General features: G+C 45.7%; 1 protein-coding gene across 6 annotated transcripts in view; it reads left to right on the top strand.

Annotated features, from left to right (window-relative positions):
- The window catches only part of SLC25A26 (solute carrier family 25 member 26), a 129741-nt gene that overhangs the window by 89041 nt on the left and 13932 nt on the right, over positions 1 to 26768 (top strand). For all 6 annotated transcript variants that reach the window (XM_077325101.1, XM_077325105.1, XM_077325100.1 and 3 more), the window contains one exon: positions 12509 to 12578. In XM_077325101.1, coding sequence (XP_077181216.1) covers positions 12509 to 12578 — 70 coding nt within the window. The remainder of the gene's footprint in view (positions 1 to 12508; positions 12579 to 26768) is intronic.

Consider the following 26768-nt stretch of genomic DNA (forward strand, 5'->3'; position numbering starts at 1 on the left):
TGTGGCTTGCCACATCTCCCTCTATGGCAGAAGACCTCCCACTGGCTGTCCTTTCTTTTTGCTACCACTTGGCATGCTAGTGAAGGAAAAATAAAAAATACAGCTGGGCCAATGGCATGAGGTTTTCCTCTAAAGTGATGTCATGCTGCTGCGGAATGCACCTCCCCCCCCCCCACATCACTCTCTGGACCCCTAACAATCTCCAGGCACAGCAAGGCAATGCTTCATGAGGCACATGAATTTGAGAGAGTGTGACTGACCCAAGGCTGCCATCCTGTAAGCTTCATTGCAGATAATAATAAATAAAATAAATAAATAAATAACGTCTCATCTATCTTTTATGTCAGCCTTTCTCAACTTTTTTACTGTTCAGGAACTCCTGAAACTTTTTGCAGGTTTCGAGAAACCCCAGAAGTGATGCGATGGTGGAGACTGTGGTTGGGAAGCATAGCTATGTACATGGCCACCCAGTTCCCCTCCTTTTTCCACCCCCCACAGCCCATAATTGGCCATTTTGGGAGGGGGTGTGTGGATCAACATGGCCATATATGGTCATATCAACTAATAAATGTGTAATAATTTTTTTAAATACATTTAAAATGAATTAACTCCCACCCATTCAGGAAACTCTTCCAGGGCTGTCAAGTAACCCCAGGATTTCATGAAACCCTGGTTGAGAAAGCTTGAGTTATGTGGACTCTTCCCATTGAAAGATCTCGCATTTTGTCCCTATATCTAAATTGGGACTAGATACGTCATCTGTATTCTAGCGAGAAGTTGTGCAGACATTAGTGTTCATCTGTGTGTATCTCAGTTACTGTAAAAAAAAATCTCACTGTTTCAAAATTGTTCCAAGTGACTAAGTAAACAGCAGGTTAAAAATTCCAATAAAATGATGAAGAAATATAACCAAAGCCATAACCCTAACCAAGAAACAGCACTTTAGCGTCCAGGTTCTTTGCCTTAAAAAAAGAACAGTGTTTCAAACTCATCACAATGACAGAAGGGGAAGGAACTAGATCAGACCTCCTCTGGCAAGCTGTTCCAGAAACTAGAGGGCTGAATGCTCATTGAAACTAATTGAAAGTGATGGCACGATGGAGCTATTAATCGCATCTAATCCCCCAGACTAAATCGACAGGTGGATGTATATGATCATATATGGAAATTTTCAAGCTGCATTCGTGCTCATCTCATGAAAAACATAATAGTTCTTAGACTGTTGTCCTAAACATATGAGATGACATATATGAATCTAGGCCTCGGAGTTTAGATTCCCCAACATTAGTTGCTTCAGCTGGAAACGCTGCTAGGTGGACCTTGAAAGTTTCATAAGGAGTATGTTCTGCTCCACTGACTTGGCAGAGAAAGACAGCCAGGTTCCTAATATTTATATTTCTAATATTTATAGTCTTTATGCCACTATACCAATATTTATATTAAGATCAGCCAATCCAGAAACATTATACTACCTGCCAATCTCAAGGGTCTATTTCCTTCTACACCTAAAATGAGCTCTGACATCAATGTACCCCACAGTCCATTGTGGCGCACCAGACTAGGCCTCAGCCCCACTTTTCCTGGGTTAAGTCCCAGGGTCCCTGACACACAATTACCGGGAAATTGCTGACTTTATTATCACGAAAATATATCTGGTGGAAGACCGTATCGTGAAAACGGCTGGCTAGTTATAAGGTGCTTTTGGCAGAAGTGTTCTCACTATGCCAGCATCTTGGGACTGTTTCTTCCTACAGAGTAAGTGCATTTACCTTATTAGGAATCTATTTTCGACAGCAAAGAGCAGCTTTCTGTTAAGTTGTACACTACAGAACTAACTTGACACGGTAATTGCCAAGGAAGTATAATTTTGTTCTGGAAAATGGAGATGACAGCATTCAAAAGGAGAGGGTGGAGGAGGGGGGGGAGAAGATGTGCTCTCCAAAACCACTTAGAAACAGGAACACGATGTAGCAATTCCGAGAATACGAGGCTGCTGTAGTAAATTCTCAAGATACTGTGGAGGTAGAGTGGGTTATAAACGCAGGGCCTAAGGAATACCAGTGCAATTTGAAACGCAAAACAGACAACTCAGGATTAAACTCAGAGTGTAACCTAAATGTGATTCCGCCCAGTTCTAGCAAGATTTACAGTCACTTCATCAACAACCCTGTTTCGTGATATTGTTTTAAGAGGAACATTGCCTAGCAACCGTAAAGGCTGTAAGGTTGGTTTTAATGTGTGACTTCTTAAACTTTGTGAGGGTTAAGACTGCAGCTTTGTCCTTCAGTGGAAGATTAGTTTTGAAGAGTGAATGCCCATCTCATTATTTTCAGCTGAAGAATGTAACTTTGGGCTAGGTAGGAAAACAGGCAAAGTACCTCGGGGGGGGGGGGGATTGTGGCTCTCCATGTCCATGGAGCAGGGGCTCGTGCTAATTGTACTCCATGGACATCTGGAGAGCCACCGTTTGGCCACCCCTGGGATCACAATGTAGAAGTAACTCATAAAAACATTTGCGGAGGAGAGTCTATGGCTTTCCTGAACGCCACTTTCACATGGTCCCATGTACATGGTGGGATTTAATTTTGAGAAAGCCTCATTGCAGCCTATGCTGTTTGCTTTCCTTCTACTGGGTGGTTCTACGAACTGTCAGATGCTTGGAAACTGCTTGAGTACTAGTCTTCTCCCTTGCACCCCCCCCCCCCCCATTATTATCAATGAAATCTTCCCAGATGCTTCCATAGCATGGGCAGATTCTTCTGATGCATCGAAGCGCTGAAATTCCTTAGAGGTTGTTTGTTTATCTTAAAGGAGTGATACCCAAACAGGCTGAAGGCAGCTTACAATTGCGTAGGACCCAAACCAAATGTATATTTCGATTATTACTCTCATGGATCAGCTTTTCTTTAGCAGTCCCTATCAGTGACAGCTCAGAGCACAGAATAAAGACATGTTTGTAAAGACGTAAAAACGCAGCAATTAATTCTGTTTATCAGCGTGAACTTTTTTTGTAAAGCCACAGTTGGGCTTTGGTGAGAAGCGAGAAGAGCAAACGACCTTTTCCCCATTCTTCCCCCCCCCCACGCATCTGTGTGTGTGTTGGGGGTCCCTTCCTTTTGTCTTTTCTTTCCTGTTTCTTCCTCCCCTCCCCGACTTCAGCATTCCCTTTCTCTGCTTGCTGTTCTCGGTGGCATTTAAGCCCAAGGTGGATAAAACCCAGGCCAAGCTTTAAACCCACTTCCTTGCAAGTTGTGCAGTAAGCGTTCTACCATTCTCGGTGAAAGGGGCTCTGCTTTCTTGGGGGATTAAGTGCTAATCATTCAGTTACACTAACGCGTCTGCCATTTGCTTAGGTGCTCCTTCAGGGAAACCAGATTTCTAGGGCTCTGTTTCAAGGCAGATGATGTCACTTTCAGCCAATGGAGAACACACATTCCTTTTGCCTAACGGCTACCTCTGTGTCCCCCCCCCTCCTGCCCCTCTGTGTCCCCCCCCACCCTTCTGCCCGCACAGAAGAACAATATAGGCACAGCTGTTCAGCAAACAAACCTCACTTTATTAGTGTCACAATAACTGTTATTCACAGTGGCTTTTAAAAAACACTGTCAAAGACATTCTTATGCACCCTCTGTACATAGCTGTGTGCTTGGAGCAGCCAAAGGAAAGGAAGTGTGTTACTGGCCGTGTTGAAACACCCTTTGAAAAATGCTGGAGCGTTTGGAAACGGAGGCAGCGCATTGGAAACAGGCTGCAGAGAGCAAGTTAACATGGAGATTTTTTCCCCACTGCTTTCATTCCCACATTAGAATGGGACACAATCCTCCTGCTAGAGAAGTTGCATTCTAAATGTATGCAACTTATAGATTCAAGCAGGTAGTCATGTTGGTCTGAAGCAGCAGAACAAAGTCTGAGGCCAACGGTACCTTTAAGACCAGCAAAGTCTTTCCCCCCTTCTTTCTTCTTGAAAGTTGTCTTCCAGAAATCAAGATCTAGTTTTCTCTTTCTGTGTTGCAAAATAGTAGCTTAACACTTTTAAGAAATAGTCGTTCTGTAACATTGTAGTGTTTTACTTTTAAATACAAAATTATTATATTACAAAAACGACCAACCAAGTTTTATTCAAGGTAGAAGCTTTCAGGTATCTGAGGAAGTGTGTATATGCATGAAAACTTATACCTTGGATAAAATTTTGTTGATTTTAAAGGTCCCACTGAAACTTTGTTCTAAATGCATATCGTAAAGCATTTGTAGCCCCAGAACTTGTTGCTTCTCCTGAGAGAATTTCTGTACTAATCCATTCATAGTGATTGTTTGTTTGTTTATTCAATTTATATACTGAATAACTTTAGCCTCAACATCATACTGGGTTTTTGGGGTGGCTGCTGCTGAACAGTAGCAAGTAGTCAGTCTTGAGGGAGCTGTACAAGTCATATGGTATCATGTGACCGGGTGATTGGGCCCCGATGAGTGCTCCCTCAAAGACCAAACCAGCCTTGGAAATGGCCTGCATCTTCCATCTGCCTTAGATTGAGAGAACCCAAATCTGAAAGGCTGGTCCGCAGTAATGTGTGTTTGCCTAGTAATGGCCTGAGGCTGTTTCTTAAAGCTACAGATGCTGCTTCTATTATTTTTAAACATGTATTCGTTTCAGATGTTTTGTCAAACTTAGGATATATTTCAAGTTTGTAGAAAGATCTGTCTTCTGTTCATAGCTCTACTCTCCAGATTTAAGTATCCGTGGTTCCCAACCTTTCCCAACCACTGCTAGAGCAGTGGTTCCCAACCTTTTTATCACCGGGGACCACTCAACGCCTTTTAATGAGGCCCTGTGGGGGGGTGGTAGTTTACTCTACTCTCAACCACTGCCCTAACACTCTCTGATCGCTATGGTACTGTTTAAACATCCCTTCAAAATAAAATACAGACCCGCCACAACAATGAACATAGGAACATTTTATTTTCATGGAAATTTTAACTCATGACAATGACAAATCAATGGGAACCCTGAACTTGTTTCTCTGCAACAAGATAGTCCCATCTGGGAGTGATGGGAGACAATGACACCTGAAGTGTGTTGTAAAGGGCCGGGGGGGGGGAGAAGGTGTCTTTCGCGGCCCACCTCCAATTAGTCGAAGGACCACATGTGGTCCGCGGCCTACAGGTTGGGGATCACTAAGCTAGAGAATTAGAGATATTAATGCTGATGGTGGCACCATCAAAGGGCTTATTTCTTGTGTCCTCTTAGTCAGGGGTAGTCAACCTGTGGTCCTCCAGATGTTCATGGACTACAATTCTCATGAGCCCCTGCCATTACTACGGGAGGGGGGGAAAGGGAATCAGGGCCGCACCCGCGCATCGCGCATGCGCAGCCGGGCCAGCACATGTGCACATGCGCCATGCACGGCCAAAATTGCGCATGCGTGGCACTTTCACGCATGCATGCATGCGCGGAAATGCCACTTGTGCGCGATTTCGGCCGTGCATGGCGCATGTGCGCATGCACAGGCGTGGCCCTGATTCCTTCTCCCCCCCTCCCATAGTAAGAAGCTTCCCGGGCCGCAACCTTGCGGCCTGGGAAGTTTTTTACTGCGGGGGGCGGGGAGAGGGAGCCGCGGCCCGGCACCGGGCCGCAGCCCGCAGGTTGGGGACCACTGATTTGGAGGACCACAGGTTGACTACCCCTGCTCTTAGTTATTTCCGTAAAATATGGGATATTTGGAAATGTGAGGTGGGGCAGGTGAAAAAAACGAATCGGTTATAATAATTGTAGTTTTGACAGATGAATGAAACAGAAGTTATATGCTGTTTATAGAAGAGTTAGCAGAGAAGGAAAATTGGAAATAATTAGGCAGTGTAGCCTTTTTTAAAAAAAGAAAGGCAGCCACTAAAAAGGATTTCCTAGTTTATAAATAATAGAGGAATACAGATGTCAAGCGGTGAGGATGGGGAGTAAAATATAAATAAATGCAAAACATGCTAATGCAGAAGAATGTGAATGTTTCACAAATCATTGATGAGTTTCTATATGTATTATACTGCACACATATGACTAATCCTATAAAATCTGGGATAACTGGTGAAGTGAGAAGGCTGAATGGGATATAAGAGGTGATATATATGTGCCGTGTGTTTCTATAGTGTTTCTAAACAACCTTCACTTATTGTAAACTCTGTCTGGATTTATGCCTCCCTTTCCTAAGTGCGTCTGAAGGGCTGGCTTTCCTGTGGATGTTTCACCCCATACAGATGCTAGCTCTGTATTGACAGAGAAGCTGTAATTGTTCACGATTTTGTCAATTGTGCTTAAAAAAAAAATTACGATTTTAGACCATTTTAGATTTTAGAACATTTGCAAAGATTTTAAGTAGGATCGGTCTGTGATGATAGTTATGCCTGATTTCCCCTCCTCCCCTTAACTTATTTTTGTTAATATTGTAGGTCTGAATTAGCATACCCTGCAAAAGCTGTATCAAGGGTTTTAAATATGTGTTTTCTATGCACTGTAAAAATTTCAAGAAGAGCCCCCCCCCAAAAAAAAAAACCCAAAAAACAACCTTTGGGAATACCTGAGTGCCATGCTGGTATTTTTGCAAAGATGCCACTTTGATGCTTTTCATACTTTTTGTTGTTGTTGTTTAGCACACAAGTGACCCAGGAAGCTATTGAGGGCCCAGATTGTCTGGGCTTCCATGTGTTTCAGCCAGAAGATTTATTTCCAATTTGTTATTCATAAGGGAAGAGCGCAAGATTGGGATGGGTCCTTTGAAGTGGAAAACAAAGTCTTCTATTCAGACGTGGGTCTAATAGAATACACATGACACAGGCTTGGCATCGTGGCCTGTTTTAAAAGCACGGTGCTTGTCGGGTTTTTTGCTTTCCAGTGCTGAGAATGGTGGTGGGAATGGGTATTGCCCCGAAAGAAAAACACAGCTAATTATTTCCTGCTGTCTTTAATAGAACAAGCCTGGAGCAATCAGACAGGGAATCATTAAAAAGAAACAGGAGGGCCACATATTTGTGTACTCGTATTGATACCTAGACTGCGTATTTGTAATGCCAGAGTTAATTGAACCAAAAAAGGAAACCATCATAATTAGTTGTAGATGCATCATTTAGGACTTTATCCTAAAAATGCTTTTGTGTACATGTTTAACTTGGTTTACTTAGGTTGCCAAAACACTTGCTTGGGAGGTGGGGAGGGTCTAATAGACTGTATGGTTTCAGCATAATGACCATTTTTGATTTAACGCTGATCCGATCGCGTGCTTTATGTACCGAGCTTTTATCTCTCCCATAGCCAATCCGGTGACAGTGGAATTAAGGCTGAGAAGAGTTGGTTTTATACCCCGCTTTTCATAACTCGAAGGAGTCTCAAAGTGGCTTACAGTCACCTTCCTATCCTCTCCTCACAACGGACACCATGTGAGGTAGGGTGGGCTGAGACAGCTCCGACAGAACTACTTAGTCAGAACAGCACAATCAGGGCTGTGACGAGCCTACGGTCACCCAGCTGGCTGCATGTGGAGGAGAGAGAAATCAAGCCCGGCTCACCACATTGGAAGCCGCTGCTCTTAACCAGTACACCAAGCATGCAGTGACTGCCTGGTAGCTGATTCAGGGCATCCCCACAAACGTGTTGGGGTCATGGTACACATGGCCAGTTCAATATAATGAACACTGGGTTGAATCCGAGCGACTACCAATGGAATGTGGATATGAATATTTCCTACCCCCCTCTCTCTCTCTTTACAAGACTTTTGATCCACTAGGCTGGAGCCACAGCAGAAAAGGCCCTGGTTCTGGTCAAGGCCAGGTGGACCTCTTTGGGGCAAGAGACCACCAGTATTAACAGAGCATACTTCATTTTCAATCTTCTGCCTCAGAATGTGTTGAATTGTCTTTGGATGCAAGCATAAAGCTGTAACAAGATCTCATATGTGCTTCTTCGCCCATTTGACCAGATTCTCCCAGCATCAAGGGGCCAAAACACAAGCAGGGTAGGTTTTCATCAAGTTCCACACACAGTTTTATTGACCCCAGTGCAAACCTGCATCATGCCAACCCACAGGATTCCACACATAATTCAGTCTCATGAATCACAGGCAGGGTTGCCAGGCTGCAGCTGGCATCCCCTGGAAGAGATTGGAGGGTTGAGCATTGTGCACCAGTGCAGTGATATCATTTCTGGTAAAACCCAGAAGTGATGTTTTTAGATGCTTTAGATTTTAGAAAAACTCCGTGATTTTACCCTAATGTTCTTAAATTCTGGAACCTCTACTATGTCACCTGTTTTACCAGAAGTAACATCAGTGCTCCGATACAGTGTTGGTGTGTACTCCATTTTCTTACACGCCTTATTTCCTCCTGCTAGCTGGTGGGCAAAACACCAGAGTGCCAGGAGGTCTCCATCTACAGCTTGAGTCGTAGCATCCCCAATCATAGAGCTAGAAGGGGACTTATTGGTTATCTAATCCAACCCTCTGGTGAATGCACGACACCCAGATTTCATCCCCAACAGAGCTGTGCAGCCTGCATCTATTTGAGAACCGCCTGTCCAGGAGAGCCTGTTCTGCCAGGGTAGCTGGTTCTATAGTATACCAGCTCTTGGTGTTCCAGAGTTTCTCCTCATGCTCCGTTCCACTGTAACTTAAGCCCATTGGATGTAGTCTGTAGCTGCTGAGGATAAATAGTTGTTTTCTTTTGTGTGACAGACCTTCAGGTACGTGAAGAGTCCAGTCATGTCCCTCCTCAGACCTCTCCAAGCTAAGCACACAGATTCCCTTCAACCTGTCCTCGTACGATGTGTTTTCCAGATCCCCGACCATCTTTGCTGTTCTGCTCTGCAGCCATTTCAGTTTGGTTTGCATCCTTCTAGCATGTCATTGGGTGTAATTTCTGATAGAGAAAAATCACCTTTTTTGGGATCAAAATAAATTTTTATCCTGTGTTTTCTCTCAAACAAAGCAAGTCCAGAGCAGGTTGAAACAGAATTTGGTACAAGATTCAGTGTAGTCCACAAGGAAGCCATGACAGAATATATCCAGATCATTTATCTCACGTATCAAGAATTATTGGGGCAGTTAGTCTAGATCAGTGGTCCCCAACCTTTTTATCACTGGGAACCGGTCAATCACTGGGGGGGGGGGTTAGTCTTTTGCCGAGGAATGTTGCCGCTGCCTGAGCCCCTGCTCTGCTTGCTTTCTCACCAGCACCCCTGACTTCCAGCCGGCCACTGGGGGGCACTGCCAGCAGCAGCTGCGCAGTGCCACGCCGAGGGGGAGCCCCAGCCATGGCGGCCGCCAGAGAGCACCAAAGTTGAGCCGGTGGCAGAGCGGCAGGGCAGCCCCCGAGGCAGCAGCCAGGGAGGAGGACGAGGAGGAGCCGCAGCCCGGTACCAACTGATCCATGGACCGGGCTGGGGACCACTGGTCTAGATATTCCTCCAGTGAAATGTCTCGGTGTGTAACTAGATCGCGAGGAAGCCCAACAAGTGGCCAAAATGCTTCTGATATCTCACCTTTCACTAATCCTCTTTCTGAGCACTTGCATATAAAAAGAGATTTTATTTTAACGTCAAACTCTTTTCAGGTGCTTACTTGGCAGATCAGACTTCCCTACAAAAGGCATGGGAAAGAGAAGCCAGCGATCCTGTAAATGACCCAAATCTCTTTGTTATAACAAGCCAGAGTTGGTGGGAGAGGTTTAAATGTCACTAGAGCAGCACACATGGCAAACGGCTTACCATCCGAAGTCGCTTAGGAATATTTCCAGACAGATGGCTGTTTTGAATGCCATGCTCCCGAAAGCTGCAAGCTCCTTGGCCCAGGGCCTACCCTTCCTCCCTCGGGTGGTTTGTGAACTAGCAGGTTCAGTACACGCATCTGTAAGGTTTATGTAAAATGCTGCATGTCTTTGAAGCTTTCTTGGGAAACGGTCTCTTCCTCCCCCCCCCCCTCCAACACATACAATTCTGCTCCATAGATAAAGACTCCATCTGTAAAGTACCAGCGTCCTGGGTAAGCTCACATTTATGGTTGCTGGTCTTTACTTTTTCTATTCTTGATGCGTTCCTTCCCTCGCTCTCACAGAGTCAATTTGGAACTGCCTACGAGACACAGAGATGGAAACAAGTGTATTAGGTCATCCTTGCCGAACCTTTGCCAATGCAGAATTATTCCCTATGGGGTGTTCTCGAGTGTTGCCTTTTTGCAACACTTTTGCAGTCTATTTTTAAATGATCCTGCTAGAAGGGCTTTCCTCACTTCCCCCGGGGAAGGCTATAGCTCAGTTCAGTTGACCTCACTGGGGTGGGGGGTGGGGAAGGAGGGGGTAAGGAAGATTGCATTATTTCCTGATGGTCAGCTTCAATTCTCTTTTGCCTTTGGTCTTCCAAACAGCTTTGAGTTCAGCAGCATGTGCACACATACAAAATAGTTGTCATTCTTGGTAAACCCTGTTGCAAGTAGATAACTTGCACCTTTTGTCAGGAGTAGGAATGTCATGTCTTAGATAGTTTATGCACTGGAGAATTCATGCTGGGCTACAGGCTGGAGTTTTAGTCATGGCAGGTTGCTCCACCTCTTCCTTCACTCACACGGGGGAGCATTTGGCCCGGTGTACCTGATCCGCCCCCAATTTGTGCTCCTGCACAGGAGCTGGGGCAGTGAAGTTCCCAGTGCATAAACGGTCTTTGTGAAGCCATGCTGCCTAATGGAGCATTGGGCTTGGATATCAAGGTTCAAATGTCTGCTGAGCCCCAAGCTCAGTGGATGGCTTTGGGTAAGTTACATGACACCCTTCCACCACGTTTTCTTCCAATAGAAGAAGAAGGAGGAGGAGGGAGGAGGGAGGAGGAGGAGGAGGAGGAGGAGGAGATTAGAAGTCCACACTCCTAACCACTGCACCAAATAGAGAGAAGCTTCCTTCAACAAAGAGAGATTTTCTTCTTCAGAGGAAACCTCTGCCGACTGGAAGGAAAGAAAGTCCTTCTCTTTGAAGGGCAACTTAGAAGAAGAGCTGGGGGTTTTTGTACCCCACTCTTTACTACCCGAAGAAGCCTCACAGCTGTGTACAATCACCTACCTTTGCTCTTCTCACAACAGGTAGGTTGCTAGGTCGGATTGAGAGAACTGTGACTGGCCCAAGGTCACCCAACAGGCTTCATATGGAGGAGTGAGGAATCAAGCCACACTGCTTCTCTTAGTAGAAGAGAGTCTTAGGGTTCAGTTTAATGGGAGGGAATCCTGGTTTGGAAAAGCTCTGTGTTTGCTGATCATCCCCGAAGCATTCCAATTCCCCATCAGGCTTCCTCCTGGGTGTCCCCCACCCCAGAGGAACAACATTTGGGGCAGGGATAAGGCATTTTGGGGTGCAGTAGGAGAGAGAAACAGGACAATTGTGCTTCCATGCATGGTATTTAGATATGATCCAACCCAAAATCACTCTGCATGAAGCATTCTTGGTAGCACTAATAATTAATAATAACTAGGGGCCAAACCTGTTGCATTCAGGAATACTAGGGTGCTAGATTAGGGCGGTTGGGTGGAAGAACTCTGCGGATGGCCTCTCCCTCCCCCAGGACCAGGAAAGGCTGCAGGCAAGTGTTATGTAACTCACCGGCAGGGGCAGCTCTCATGCAGCAGGGATCTGCAGCCTCCAAGCCTCAGAGGGAAGTGGAATTAGGAGGAGCGGTCAGGGATGAGGGATGGAAGGTGATTGGCTGGCCGCTGGACAGACAGGCAAGCTGGTTGGAGGAGGAGGAGGAGGCACTCAGGGCTGGGACAGCCATCCTGAGTGGGTGTTCAGTGCTGAGTGGCACTTAAGCCATGAGGCTCCTCCTCCAAGGCCATACCAGAAATATATAGTGGAACAGATACGGCAAGACATTGACCCCGGTGTGGTGGCTTTGATGGGTCACCACCACTTTACCTTGTGGATATGATACATGCCAGGCCAGAAGGAGGAGCAGCAGCAGTGGATCTACTTTGCTTCTCAGACTGACCCTGGGGGGGGGGGGCGTCTGTCAAGAGCTGTCCCCGCTGCTCTCCTTGCTTTAGGGCAAGGTTCCTGCGTATGAAGTCAACTGGAGACTGCCCTTTGGAAATAGTTTTGTTTGGCTTGTGCATTTGGAGTGGAAGTGGCTGGAGATATTTTTCCCCCCTGTGTTCTTCTTTTGCATTGTTTTATCCTCCCAAGAGGGAGAAAGATCCATGCGATATTTGCAGAAACTGCATTGCTCCAGGCTGAAACGAATATGTGACTTAACCCTCTGCAAACATGCCTACTCCAATCTCTTTCCGTTCCTGTTATCTTTCCCCGTCCATCTATTATGGAGGGTGGTGCTGGGAGAGATTAAGACTCACTCCATATTGAAAATGCCACAACCCCCCCCCCCACACACACACACACACTTTCTTTTCACCTTCTCTCTAGCTAGGAAGCATTAGAGAACCGGGACAGTGCCTTAACTTCGTAATAACCAACCTCCCTCCTATCTCTTTAAACACAGGATCTCTGGTCATGGAAGCAAGGACACGTGGTCGATTCTTGGCAGTCAGCAGTCTGTGGAGCTTTTGCAGGTGCAAAGGATTATATGTTATCCTGGGAAATGCTAAAGAAGAAAGGAGGGGAGGGGGGGAAAGTGTGCAAATCTGTTAAGGCTAGCAGTGCAGCAACATTCCTTTATAATTCCAGCTTGTTTCGAGGGGAGAAAAATGGCTGTCCGTGTGGTATGGAAGGGAAAGCAAAAGGGGAGGAAGGGGGGGGGGAAGGTGAGGCGGGCAACCTAGGCAAGGGTGTCCGTTTGAAAGACAGCCAATTTGTTTTTGACAAATTTCTGTTATTGAACAAACAGGTCCCGTCAGTCAAGCTGGGGGGATTATCTGAAGGCCGGGTTGTCAAAAGCCTCGGAAGGGGGAGACCACATTTGGGTGCAGGTCTGTGCAGCTGTCTGCCCTAAGCGACTCTTGAGGGCTTTCGGAGAGGGCCCATGATTCACTGTTCATGTGACAGCTTTGACAAGCGCTCTAGATTAAGTAGAGTCAGGAGAACAGAATGTCTAAATGCAGCAGCCTCCAGGCGGAAACTTTCCACGGAGGAGAACCGGAGGCTGAAACATCTGGGCAGTCTCTGGACACTCTCCCTGGAATGAAGAGTGGCAGGACATGCTCTTGGACGATTTATTGCAAAACAAGCTGGAAGTTAATTGAATTCTTAAAGAGCCACCTTGCCTTATTATAACAGCCTGCTTTAAAATAATTTCCTTTAAGATGTCACAAGTGGCTCATCCCACACGTCTGACAAGGAGCAGGGGGAGGGTGGGCAGGTGGGGGGGGGGGAGGCTTAATGGCCTGATAGCTGCCCAGGACGGAGTGGCGAAATCTGTTTTCCAGAAGGAAGTGAAACGCAGGGTGTAAGCTTCCAAAGCGGTTAATGCCGAAATTGTGACTGTGGTAATAAGAGCACATTTGGATCACTCCAGACTGCATTTTTGACCTGTTTTAATATTAGCTGACCTTTTGCAATGATGTAGTTTTACGGAGCACCTAGCTCTGCCATGCAAGCGGAGGTGGCGTGGTGGAATGTTTAGTAAGGCAGTTAATAGAACAGGTTGCCAACTCGGCATTGGGAAATCCCTGGGAACCTCGGGGCAGGGCCTACGGAGGGGAGGGAGACCAGCAGAAATATGAGGCCGTAAAGTCCACCCTCTGAACTTGCCATTTTATCCGGGGGAACTGGGTACTGTACTCTGGGTTACAGTCTGGGAGAATTTGAGGCTCCTCCTGGAGGATGATGTATCCACTAATAGCTAATTGACAAGCAAACATCATGCTAAGTAGTGTGTTCCTGCCTGAGAAGGTGAGACTCACTGGAAAAGACAGCAATGCTAGGGAAAGTGGAAGGCAGCAGGAAAAGAGGAAGATCCAACATGAGATGGATTGATGCAATATAGGAAGCCATGGCCCTACATGGAGGGCCTGAACAAGGCTGTCAACAATAAGATGTTGTGGAGGACATCAGATTGCCCTAAGTCAGAAGCTCTTGATGGCACTTAACACACACACACACACATACCCCTACGTCTGGGCTTTGTCCTTGTTCCTGGGTGTTGTATTACTCCAAATCCTCATGATTGTTGCCTCTAGATGCCTGGGTCATAACACAGTTTCCTTTAATTAAACTGGAGGTGCGTTGTGTTCAAATCAGCAAGTCTTTGCCCCCCATAAACATGTTTTAGGGTTGGTGCCCTGTATCCAGCTGTCTGTGTGTCCCCTCCATTGTCATTCTTGAATTCTTTCTGCCTTACAGCTGTTGTGCTCACTAAAACCCATGAAGCTCTGGCCTCCTTTTATGTCCTCTAGTCTTTGTTCACATTGGCTCCTTCCTTCTGAATTTCTTAGGCTTCCCTTGGCACACCTGTTTTATTTGATACCGCTTGTGAGGCAGCTCTGGTCATCACCTTCTTTTATGATCACTCTTAGCTCCTTCCGACTGATGCCCCTTTCAGTCCTTTCATTGCATTTCACAGAATTTGGGAGTCCTGTCTACTATTACCTCCCCACCCACTGTTTATGAGCCTCCAAGAAACGGCTTCATTTTGTTGTCTCCTTATATTACTGTCCATCATATGGACTTAATCGTAAACCTTTTCTTTCCTTTGCCATGAAGACCACTGCTTTGAGTTCTGCTGGGCCTTCTGAGAAATGCACTATTTTCACAAGTGTGTTCTGAGGGAACCATGGTGGTTGATCTAACAAAATTTGGGTCATGTTTTCAAGTTTGCTTCTTAGTGCGTTTTTATCCTGCATTCCTTCCGGGCGCTCCAGGTGGCATCATGGTTCTTTCTTTCTTGATGTCATCGCAACAGCCCTGTGAGGTAGGCGAGGGTAAAAGAAAATGGCCGACTCAAAGTCACCCATTGAACATTGTGGCAGAGCAGATATTTGACACCAGGACTCTTGGGTCTTTATCCAACACTAACCATTACACCTTGTGTTGTATTGTATGACTTGTGAGCCATAATAAAGACTAACTGACTAATTATGCCTCAACACCCTTAGAAGATGGAATGATTATTTTGTCTTTCTGTTTCCTTTCCTTTATTATTAAACGCATATGACCAAAGGACTTGAGCAAAAAAGCAATAGATCACAGCAGGATAAAACAAGTATTACAAAACATGCCAGAACAGACAAGAGGAAAAGTACATACATCTCTTAAATGTCTAAAAACACATTGGGTAAAATAAATGGGAGGACATCTACAGTTCTCATATAGCCAGTAGGATAAGACTCATTTAGCAGTATTTTAAAGAGACCTCAATTGTCAGATATTTGCAACAGATCAAGTTATTTCTGGATCAAAAGGCAATGACAATAAAGATACTACCCAGAGCTCAGCAGGAAGCTGATACTAGTCAGGATAGGGTTAATCCAAAGAGCCCTGGGGACAGTCCATTGATCACAGAATAACAGAAGATGGTCTGCAGCCTCCATTGCAACAGATACACAGCTGCAGAAGCGATCCGAGGATGAAGTTTTAGCGAATCGACTTCTCCTTTCTGCTGTCAGCAGGGCATTCAGTCTGGCAAGCATAAGAAGCATGCCTGTGGCTAGGGATTATTAGGAGCTTCAAGGATGAGGGAATGGACACAGAGGGAGGGATCCCAAGTGCAAAAGTGCATACAAGTCTTGCCTGAATTAGTGTGCTGACACAGTCAAGATCAACCCCCCTCGTCCCGATCAACTTCTTGGGAAAGACGGAGAAACTCTACAACCTCCCAGGCACTTCTAAAATTGTATTCCTTTAAAAGGTGCAAAAGCCCCCGTTGAGCACAGGGTACAGAAAAGAGGACCTGGTTTCAGATTAAAGTTTCAGATCTTAGCCCTAGATTTGAGTGAGCACTGTGCAAACTCTAAGGGCAGTTCCTGCATGCATTTAGGCACTCCTGCCAACCATTGCAGGAACTGAGGAAGTGTATGGTCCAGAGATTCTGAAACTCCAGATGCCTGCCCCAAACAATACTTCAGAAATTATTTTTGCATTGAAAGCCCTGATGACTTGACTGCCTTTTGAATGGAGAAACCTTAAAAGAGCATTTGCATTGGTCTTAGCAATTTCAGTTGCTGAGCCGGCAGGGGCTTTCCAGGTGAGACTGCAACACAAGATAACTCCCACCTGACGCTGTCTTTCACCTGCTCTGCTTTTCCTTCAGTCCAAGTCTTCTGTCTGGCACAAGAGATAACCCCTTCTGGATACAGTAATCAGTAAATGCATTTAATTCCTTATGAAGACCCACTTCTGTTCTAGATAATAACAGCGTGTTGTCTGCTTAAATCAGAACAGGGATTCCATGGCCAGCCAATATCGGTTCATTTAAAAGGGGTTAAAAGACAGTCGTGTTTAACACCTTTTGTTTAACACATGTTGGCAGCAGAGGATAAGACCTGCAGTAATGGGTTTAAATTACATGTAGAGCAGTCTTGGCTAGATATCAGGAAAAATATTTACAGTTAGAGTAGTTGATTGGTGGAATAAGCTTCCTAGGAAGGTGGTGGTGAGCACCCTCTCCCTGGTGGTCTTCAAGCAGTGGCTGGACAGATAGTTATTAAGGATGCTTTAGGCTGATCCTGCATTAGTAGGGGGTTGTACTAGATCAGTGTTTCCCAACCCCTGGGCTGCAGCCCGGTTCAGCCCTCGGTACCAGGCCGCGGCGGGGGGATGGATGCCTTCTTCCTCCACACTCCCCCACCTGCGGCGTGGCACTCACTGTGCTAGGAGCGATCAGCTGCTTTGGCGGCCGAATTGCTCAAGCTGGGGGGAGACACGGGCACCAACGTGCAGGAGCAGCAACTCCGTGACTGCGTGTTTCTGTTCGCTGGTGAGCGCCATGCTGCAGAGGAGGTGCAGGCGCAAACGTGCAGGCGTGGCAGTTCCATGCCTGTGAGTTTGCGCCCGCTGGCAAGCCCCGCTCTCCCTCCCCCCCGGTCCCCGGGCCTCCCCCCGCCCGGTCCCCGGCCTGAAAAAGCTTGGGGACCACTCTACTAGATGGCTTGCATGGCTCCTTCCAACTTTATGATTCTGTGATTTAGTCACTTGGCGCTCTGGTCCACAATGAATTTGTGCTGCTGGATTCTCATGCAATTTGAAAATTAGCCAGAGGAGCCTTTTACCTATTATTGAATATATTTTTTAATGTAAATGTTTTCTTGATTAAGTGTTCATATGTACCTCCCCCCCTCCTTCCAATAGTTGGTTGAATGACTGGATCATATGTAATAGCACGGTACGGGGTCACTTGCAGTAGTGTTTTTTTCTTTCGATTTTTAAAATCTCCTTTAACGCATAGTACATACAGCATGTTCATGTATTCTGCCTGATAACATCAATCTCCTAGGGTTTTGGAAGCTTCCTTGGGCCCTGGCCTCATTTACATTATTTATAACTCACCTTTCTCCCCAGTGGGAGAAAGTGGCCTACATCATTCTCCTCTACCTTCATCTTACTCTCATAACTATTGCCCTGCAAAGAGGGTTAGGGTAAGAGCGTGTGACTGGCCCAAGGGCACCTAGTGCGCTTTCATGGTAGAGGAGGGATTCAGACATGGAACTCCCTGGGTCTCTAATCTGGGTCTCCTAATCTGACATTCTAGCCCAGGGGTAGCCAGACTGTGGTTCTCCAGATGTCCATGGACTACAGTTCTCATGTATCCCTGCCACCATGATGCTGTCAGGGGCTCATGGGAATTGTAGTCCATGGACATCTGGAGTGCCACAGTTTGGCCACTTCAACACACTGGTTCTTTTAAGGCCATTATGTGAATTTTCAGCTTTTAATTTTATTTTTTTACTTGTGCTATTACGAGAGAACGCACACAGGGCAACATTCTGCCTGATTGCTCATTTAAGGCGAAACCTGCTCCTATCTTCCTGAACTGCAGTGGGTGCTTAATTTTAAAAGGTACACAATTACATTCTTTCATAGTTCATAAAGTGAAACAGGCTCCAACGTACTTGGCTAGCTGTATTTCGGACCTGGCTGGTTTGCATTGATCTCCTCCCCTGTCCCCTATCCTGGGTGTTCTCTTTGTCCTTCCCATACACAGCATCTGGCTACAAGCCTCCTTTGATGGGCCTCTCCTAGCAAGAGCTTCCTAGAAATCTTCTGGAAAGGTCTGTGCGAAAAGTTGTGTACATACAGAGCTACACCCTCTCTTAAAGTGAAAGGGAGCTGTTCTTCATCAGCAGCTATGCCTGGACACCAAGTGCGTAGGCCTTTAAAGAAGGGGAGGTCTCCTCTTCAGTATGCCCTTGCATAACGGCCCATAGACGCACACCTAATAAAAGAGTTCCTTAGAGTACAAAAAGCTGACTTCTTCTGAAGTGTTACGATCACAAGATTAAATCGTGTACTGGCTGAACTGCCAAATGGAGTGCACTATGTGGACAATCCCCTCGAGGCGCCAGTCAAGAGGAAGACAGAGGTGTCTGTACAGCAGAGCCTATGAGAAAACAAATCCTGAAGCCAAGTGCCGTGTTGAACAAGGATCGAGCAAACGTTGCTGCCATTTTTGGGTTGCTGCAAACTTGGGGTAGCCGCACTCGGGTGTGCCAGTGCATGTGTGACACAGCCACAAAAGCACATCTTTGTTCTGCGTTTGTTTAATCCAGGATAACTGCCTTGAGGGTTCCCAGTCGAGGGCCTAAAAGGTGTTGCATATTCAGCGGTCCAAACTGGTCAGGAGAAGTCACATTCACGGATGCATGCGGCATGTCTCTGCCTTGTTTGCGGATAAAGGAAGGGGGAGGGGAGAGTTTTCCTTTTCTTCTTTTCATCAAAGAGGCATGGTGGAAGGCTGTGGACTCCTCCCCGTGCTTCTTTCCCTGTTCTTCCAGTGCTTCTCTGCTCAGATCCAATACTGAAATCAGGCAAGGCTTGGGAGAGGAAGTCTGAAGTGGCAAGCAAGGGAAAGGGAAGTTTCTGCTCTTCTCCCTGCTCATTTCTTCTGATGCTAAAAGCCGATGTGGGAATAAGTCACTGTTGCTCCCCTGTCGTGCATAATCTGGCCATAAATTAAGGGATCCCATTTACTAGTGCCGTCCTAAGCAGGTCTGTTCAGAATCCTATTGAAGTCTCAAGAGAGTTTGCAGTGTAATTTTGTGAATATCTTCTGGGACGATGTGTCTAAAAGGTGTGCCTTATTTTGCTGCTACAGGACTGGGAACTTTCTTGAAAAGGGGGCAGGGCTTCTCATAGACCGATTATGCACTAGGAACTTTACTGCCCCAGCTCCCGTGCAGGAGCACAAATCGGGGCTGGATGAGGTGCACCAGGCCAAATGCTCCCCCGTGTGGGTGCAGGAAGAGGTAGAGCAACCTACCACGACTAAAACTCCAGCCTGCAGCCTGGCATGAAACCTCCAGTGCATAAACGGTCATAGGGGTAGCATGCTGCATTTAGTTGTAGTCAGACTCGTCACTCACACAAACACACCTATTGGCTTCCAGCTGGTGTTGAGAGCCACCATTCTGTGGTGTTAAAACATCTGTGAAATCCACGTTTGAGTCCCCACTTGCATCATGGAAGCTTGCTGGATAACCTCTTAGCCTTTCCTACCTCCCAGAGTTGTTGTGAGAAGAACAACGACAACTTTTTTGTGTGTGCCCTGCTTTTTACTACCAAAGGAGTCTCAAAGTGGCTTACAATTACCTACCCTTCCTCTCCCCGCAACAGACACCCTGTGCAGATAAAATCAGTAAGAGGAGAATAATGTAAACTGCTTTGAGTCCACATTGGGGAGAAAAATGGGATATAAATAGAGTGAATAAATAAAACTGTTCCTTGTGGTAACTTGCCCTTGTCCTATAGCAGGGATTAGCGTTCCTCCTTCTCAAGGAAAGGGCTATGGAATTGTGTAAGATCTATTTTCTATGTCAGCTTGAACCTTTTCTCAGCCAAGTTTTTGTCAACTTACTCATATATAGCTTCGCAAATAGATCAGAAGGGAAAAGGAGCACGTGTGCCAAGATCAAAACCAATATGCTTATGAGCATTTGTTTGTTTTCTCGCTGAGAGAGGTCTCCAAGGTGGCTGGCAGTATGATGAAAAGCAATGAAGTAAACAATTTATAATTTCACAAATAAGCCAAAAGACACCTGTTCTGAGAGAATGTGAAATCAAACGCTGGCAAAAGTCTGAATTTAACAGGAAAGGTTTTCATTGATGTCTAACACTTAACCAAGTAAGTGCCTTAGACATTAAGCTAGGGTAGGTAGTCCAAATTCTGATGCCACGTTATGAATTTGTCCGTATTACTTGCATTCGTCAGCATGTTGCAGGTCTCCTGGAAGGAAAATAAAAGAGCATAATCCCAAACAACTATCCCGTCCTTAATCACAGCTGCATTGCCAATACCACAAAGAGTGTATTCAGACCTCATAACCATCTGAGACTCCCTAACCGCTCATGTTCTTTGCTTTACCACAAAATTTACTTAAAGCCTCTTAGAGGTCAGAGGAGAGAAAAAACATTAAACAAGACAAACACACCCTCCTGTTTTGGAGCTCCCTCATTAACCAAGAGAAATTACTGTCTCATTTCTTTTAATCATAATATTGTGCACTTGGCCAAGGGTTAAGATGCATTAGTGCTTAGTTAGATGACCAGCGCCACCTCTGTCTCTCTCGCTTTCCTCTTTTTCCTGCCCGCAAAATTGCCGTCACTGAAGTCCTCCTTTTATGGCAGTTCAGCTGTTTGCTGATGTCTTGCTCTCTATAGGGACACAAACAACAAAGAACTTTCAAATAAAAGCTTGGCAGGAGTTTGTAGCCAAACAGTTGGCTGGTGATTCACACAAAGATGTGAAATTGTGCCTCCACATGCCCACTGAATGATTCTGTCTTTCACGAATACATGAGGCTGCTTTAAGCTGAACCAGATCCTTGGTCCATCCACATAGATGGGCAGTGCCTCTCCAGAGTCTTAGGTGAAGATCTTTCACATCACCTTCCACCTGATCCTTTGAACTGGAAATGTCCGGGATTGAACCAGGAACCTTCTGTATGTCGAGCGTATGGTGCGTCACTCAGCCCCAGCCCCTGAGATGTCCTTCCTTCTCTGTTCTCTAACCTCTTCCTTCACTTAATCAAAGATTGCTGATTGGCATTGCAGTCAGAGTAGATGCCATTATAATTGGTCTGCACAACTGTAATTGGAAGTCCCATCTGAAGAGTCCCTATGCTTCCAATTCCCAGGTACTAGAGACAAGCTGGTCAATCCTATGCATGTATTGCATGTGGCCTGTGGTTAGCTGCCACAGGCAACAGACTGCTGGAATAGGTGCACTTTGATTTGAAATCCAGTGGGGCAGCTGGGTTAGCCTTTGTCGGCTGAAGGCCATGAGCACATAGTGGCCTGATCCAATGACTCAGTTCCTTTGTTTACTTTCCAAAGGAAGCCAGGATACATTGTAAGTGTGCATGACTAAGGGCTGTTCTGTCTTTTTGGCCCAAGGTTATTGTACTGGACAGATTATTGATATAACCAGTCCTGGCGTTTCTTACAGCACACAAAATTTGCAGCACGACTTTGAAATTACCTTGTTGAAAGCTGTTGTCTTTCGCAGTCCGTCCTACCTATAAAAGCCATGTGCCTTTGTTAATCAGAGGTGTGTTGAAGAGGCCGAGATCTATTGGAAATGAAGATTGTGAACAATGAAATGCTAGTGATGGATTTTCCTGCAATCAACCTGGATAGTTGCTTTGGTTTCCTTTCCGATCCAATTAGCCCTGATGGGTTTACAATGCTGCGTTTGAGAGTCTCCTTTTCCATACAAGGTATAAAGACAGTGATGAAATCTGCTCTTAGAACTGACTCTTTACAGATGCTCAAGACAGTTCTTCTAAACCTAAATGGGCTAAATAATTGCAGATGAAATGCCGAGTCTGCTAGTTTCTACATCTTGACAGGACTCATCCTTTTATAGACTGCTTGATCTCTTAAGGACATTATAAAGCTATTCTTATGGACCACACAAGAATTAGATCTGACCTGCAAGCTAGTACCAATGGGGAAACTCTTAAATCCCAATGACTCTAGTTCCAGGGATTTCACAGGGTGATGCACATCTTCTTTCAATTCTGTGAAGCAGGCAATGGGGGCAGTTCTTTTAGCAGTGCACAGATAAGGAGGGCAGGTCAAAAGGTAAAATGCCTTGCTTTAAAGCAGGGGTAGTCAACCTGTGGTCCTCCAGATGTTCATGAACTACAATTCCCATGAGCCCCTGCCAGCAAATGCATTCCATGAACATCTGGAGGACCACAGGTTGACTACCCCTGCTTTAAAGCAAAGTTCCACCTTGGCATGGGTCAATGGACAGGTAGTATTTTCGTCCTATCAGTTGGAATTAGATATATCAGGGACTGAGTATCAGATGGTGGTGATGAATTGTCACAGTCTGGAAGATGGTGCTCTGCCATTCAAAATCTACCCAAATTCTTGGGAATTGCAGAGGTATCTCTGCAAGTTTCCTGGTATTCCAAGCCACACTGTCTTCTGGAGTCAAGCTGGTGTTATTTGCTATATGCCCAGAGTGTTCATCGTATGTTTTGAACTTGAAAGGAAAACTTGTGGCAGGGGTCAATGGAGCAACTCTTTCCCCACCTCCTTTTCTTGGCCTTAGCCCTGAGACTCATGTCTGTGGCAAGCAAAATGCTATGGATGGCATGCAGCAGCAATGAGGGGGAATCTTTTATCTCTTCTGAGAGCTGCTTGTGTCACTGCAGGAGGAGGCAATTTAACTTGATTGTACTAGTCAAGACCCCCTTGCAGTTCTTAAAGGCAGGAGTAGTCAACCTGTGGTCCTCCAGATGTTCATGGACTACAATTCCCATGAGCCCCTGCCAGCATTTGTTGGCAGGGGCTCATGGGAATTGTAGTCCATGAACATCTGGAGGACCACAGGTTGACTACCCCTGCTTAAAGGTGCACAGATGTGAGGGAGTTGGTTGGAATCCTGTTGTGTTCCAGTTGATGGAAGAAGAGTAGGACTGGCCTTTTAGTCTTCCACAAGTTTCTCATAACTTCCCCTTCACTTGTCGCATTCCTGCCATATAAACAGTTTCCCCCCCCCTCACCAGAAGTACATCTGTGAAACTTCAGCTATGTTCATCCATTCTGTGTCAATGCAGAATTCACACAATTCTTCTTCCTTGCCTGTCATTCGTGCAGATGTCGTCGCTTAGTATGTGGGTTTCATAACCGTCGATTCACCCCAGCTATGCCAAGGGAGCTGAAGTGTTGTATTGTGGTCTCCCAAGACTCATCCATCATATGAGTTAAGCCCCTGCAGCACTGCTTGATGGTTTCCACACAGAACTAAAACCAAGACATCATTACCGACGAAGGCAATGCTGTTGCCATTTTCTTGGGCCAAAGCTGGATATGTCAGAACAGTCGCATGTCCCCCAGTGACTTCCTCTGAAGTCCTTGACTCTGGTTTGTTGAGAATATTAGTGAATCCCCAGGTGGGCTGCTTAGCATGCTTGTGTTTTCCTATTTTTATTGGTCAAGAAAATGTGTGTTTTCCCCCATTTCCGGAGCTGAAACTAAAGCTTGTGGACAACCTGTCCTTTCTTGGGCCTCAGCTACTCAGTATCTGGAGGATCTTTGGCATCAAGGACACCCTGATTTAAGAGCAATGAACCATATCATGTATTAGCAACCTTTCTATTATTTTGGGTAATACATCCTACCTATCCAAATACAGAGTTAAGCTTTGCAAAGCAAAGACAATCAAGGGACCTTTTGAGGTTGATTCAGAGCCATTGGGGGGGACGGGACTGATTTTCAATCACTTCCAGATTTAAATATCTCCCCCTCGCCTACACTTTGGAAAAGAACAAGCTTTCTATATTCCATAAAACTGGGAGGAAAAGTCAACTATTTATAGATACTTCCCAAGACAATGAGCTGGGCTGGACTTTTTGGAACATGTACCCATGATCTTGGCTCTGGACTCACTACATAGTCTGCACAAAGGAACTTTCTTTTTAACCTTTCATTGCTTTTCCTGTCTGTCCCTTGTTCAGTAAAGAGTTTAATAGGAATGGCTGTAGCTGAATAAGAGCACAAAATCCAGTCCTGGGCACACCAGCATACAATTCAGCATTCGTTAGCTTGAAAGAGGAGATAGGGTTGCTGTAGGTGAAGGGGGTGTAACTCCCCGTCCCTCTCAGCATACACGGCATTCCTCAAAACCAACATGGTTATTCGGTATCCTTCTGGGCTTGAGTTTGCTCTAGCCTTGATGTAGTGGTTTTGTAATCACAAGCTTCCTGGGTGTGACTTCTGTAACTCCCCCTTACCTACAAACCTTTAGCATCCAGGTCCATCCTCAGCACAGCTTGCTAATTACATGTTGTAGCCCTTGAGAACCTTTCAGAAGTTTCAGCTGATGTGAATTGTGCAGCAGCCTGTGTCGTTACTGGCGGTTAGCTGCCAGGAACATATGTGAGAGGGGTGTTCCTTGGGAAAGACTTCCAGCTCAGTGGCAGATTTCTGGCAGAATACCACCAAAGGTCCCAGGTCCGGTCCTTGGCTACCTAAAAGGCTATTGTGCAGTTGGGGTTGAGAGAGAACTTTCTTCCTGAGAAGAAGAAGAAGAGTTGGTTCTTATATGCCGCTTTTCTCTTCCCGAAGGAGTCTCAAAGCGGTTTACAGCCACTTTCCCTTTCCTCTCCCCACAACAGAGACCCTGTGGGGTGGGTGAGGCTGAGAGAGCCCTGATATCACTGCTTGATGAGAACAGTTTTATCAGTGCTGTGGTGAGCCCAGGGGTCACCCAGCTGGCTGCATGTGGGGGAGTGCAGAATTGAACCCAGCATGCCAGATTAGAACTCCGCACTCCTAACCACTATAGTAAACTGGCTGTCTGAGGCTCTGGGAAGCTGAGACCAGTCAATGGGAAACAACCCTGATGTTGCGTCTTATAGGAAAGCCTCCAGTTTAGATCCAAAACTCCTTTATTCAGTAAATAACAACTTCATAGAATGCAACGCAGTAACAGCATAAAAAGCACCCAAAGCCTGCTGCTTGCCTCACCCACTCTTTCATCCCTTATATATATTCCTCTTAAAGGGACATACACTCTCTACTCCACATTTCCCTCTCTCTAAATCCATAACATAGTCCTTTGGTAGAATGAAAACTGCTGCCAGTACGTTACTTAAAAGAATCAAATACCATGATGTGATTGCTTACCTGCTAAACTGAGTTTTGGTCCTTATCGTGCATTGATGGAACTTTATATAGTACCTAATGGCACTCCTGCTCTTGGTATGAACTTTTTTGTTTTATTAAGGTTAATGGTGGTAGATGGAGGTGTTGTGATGTCCCAGCCAGAAGTGGAGCCCTCGCAGAAGCCTGTCCAGCTAGAAGTAGGATCTTTACAGAGGCCTGCTCCAGTTGTGAGTGGGGGTAATCTTGTACAAGGAATTGGTTGTGCTAAGGGATGTATCCTGAAGGTGAAAGTGAGGCCTAATGTAGCTCCTGTGCTTCAAAAGCTACAGCAATTGCCATCGCTACAAGAGATGTTGTGTCAGAGGAGCTAAGGCCATTGGTGCATCAGGATATTGAAGAGTTTCATTCATCACAATGGGTTTCACCTCTAGATGTAGTATGGAAGAGGGCTCCACTTCTGGCCGGGACATCGCAGCAACTGAGCCACATGGACAGTGCTCTCAGCTCTGTGTATGGCAGCTTCACATATTTCATGCCCCAGTGCTGCACTTGAGTTTCATGGGCTTAAAGAGCCTTGTATTTGTGTGCCTGTGAGGATGCCTCGCCTTATTTGCTTAGCTACAAGTTCCATCTTGGCACCAATGTGCGTTTAACTGTTAGCATTCCAGCTGTGGACTTTGGTTCAGGTTCTCAGTGTAAAAGCCAAGGTGGCCCTCCTTCACCATGTTTACTTGTTCAGCTAGTGGTAGCTTGCACTTTTAGTGACCTAGGTTGACAATGATATCCTGGTCCCTCTCAGTTGTGGCACCCAAACTCTCTCTCAGTTGTTATCGTCCACATGCAGATGAAGACCTTGCTGTTTTGTTTGGTGTTCCGCAGTTACCCTTTTCTTCCTGCCCGTTGTATTAATTTTTGTTTTTATATTTCTGTATGTGTTTTCGTTCTGCTTTGAATTGTTTTTTAGGTTTTTGTTGGTTTTAATGGTTCTTAAGATGTGTTTGCATTATGAACTTATTGATTTATTCACCAGTTAAAGGAGGTGTACCTCTCTCCCATGGGCCAGCTGATGCTGGACTCCAAAGCACAGCAGTCATAGAAATATGTTCAGCGCACAAAATTTGTAATTGTAGTATGCTCTGAGGCAAGGTGGGTAGGATTGTGCTTACCTGTGAAGCCCTGACATTCCCGGATTAATTCCCGGAATTGTTGTGAAGGTAAAGCAGGCAGGGAGAGAACCATGCATGGTTTCCTACCTTCTTTGGAAAGGTGGAGTCAATGGAGTCAATAGGAAACTGTGCCGATAGTTTCCAATCTCAGGGTAGTTCTTGGAATTACAATTGACTTCTAGTCTACAGAGACCAGTTCCTCTGGAGAGAATGGCTGCTTTGGAGGGTGAACCCTCTGCCCTGGCTTCCTGCTAAGCCCCCTCCTCAACCCCCTATCCTCAAATCTCCAGGAATTTCCCAACTCTGAGCTGGCAACCCTAGCTGTGGGTGTTATTAACGCACTGACATTTTGCTTGAAGTCACCTT

Source organism: Paroedura picta, chromosome 3 (genome assembly GCF_049243985.1).
Source record: "Paroedura picta isolate Pp20150507F chromosome 3, Ppicta_v3.0, whole genome shotgun sequence".
Classification (NCBI taxonomy): Eukaryota; Metazoa; Chordata; class Lepidosauria; order Squamata; family Gekkonidae; genus Paroedura; species Paroedura picta.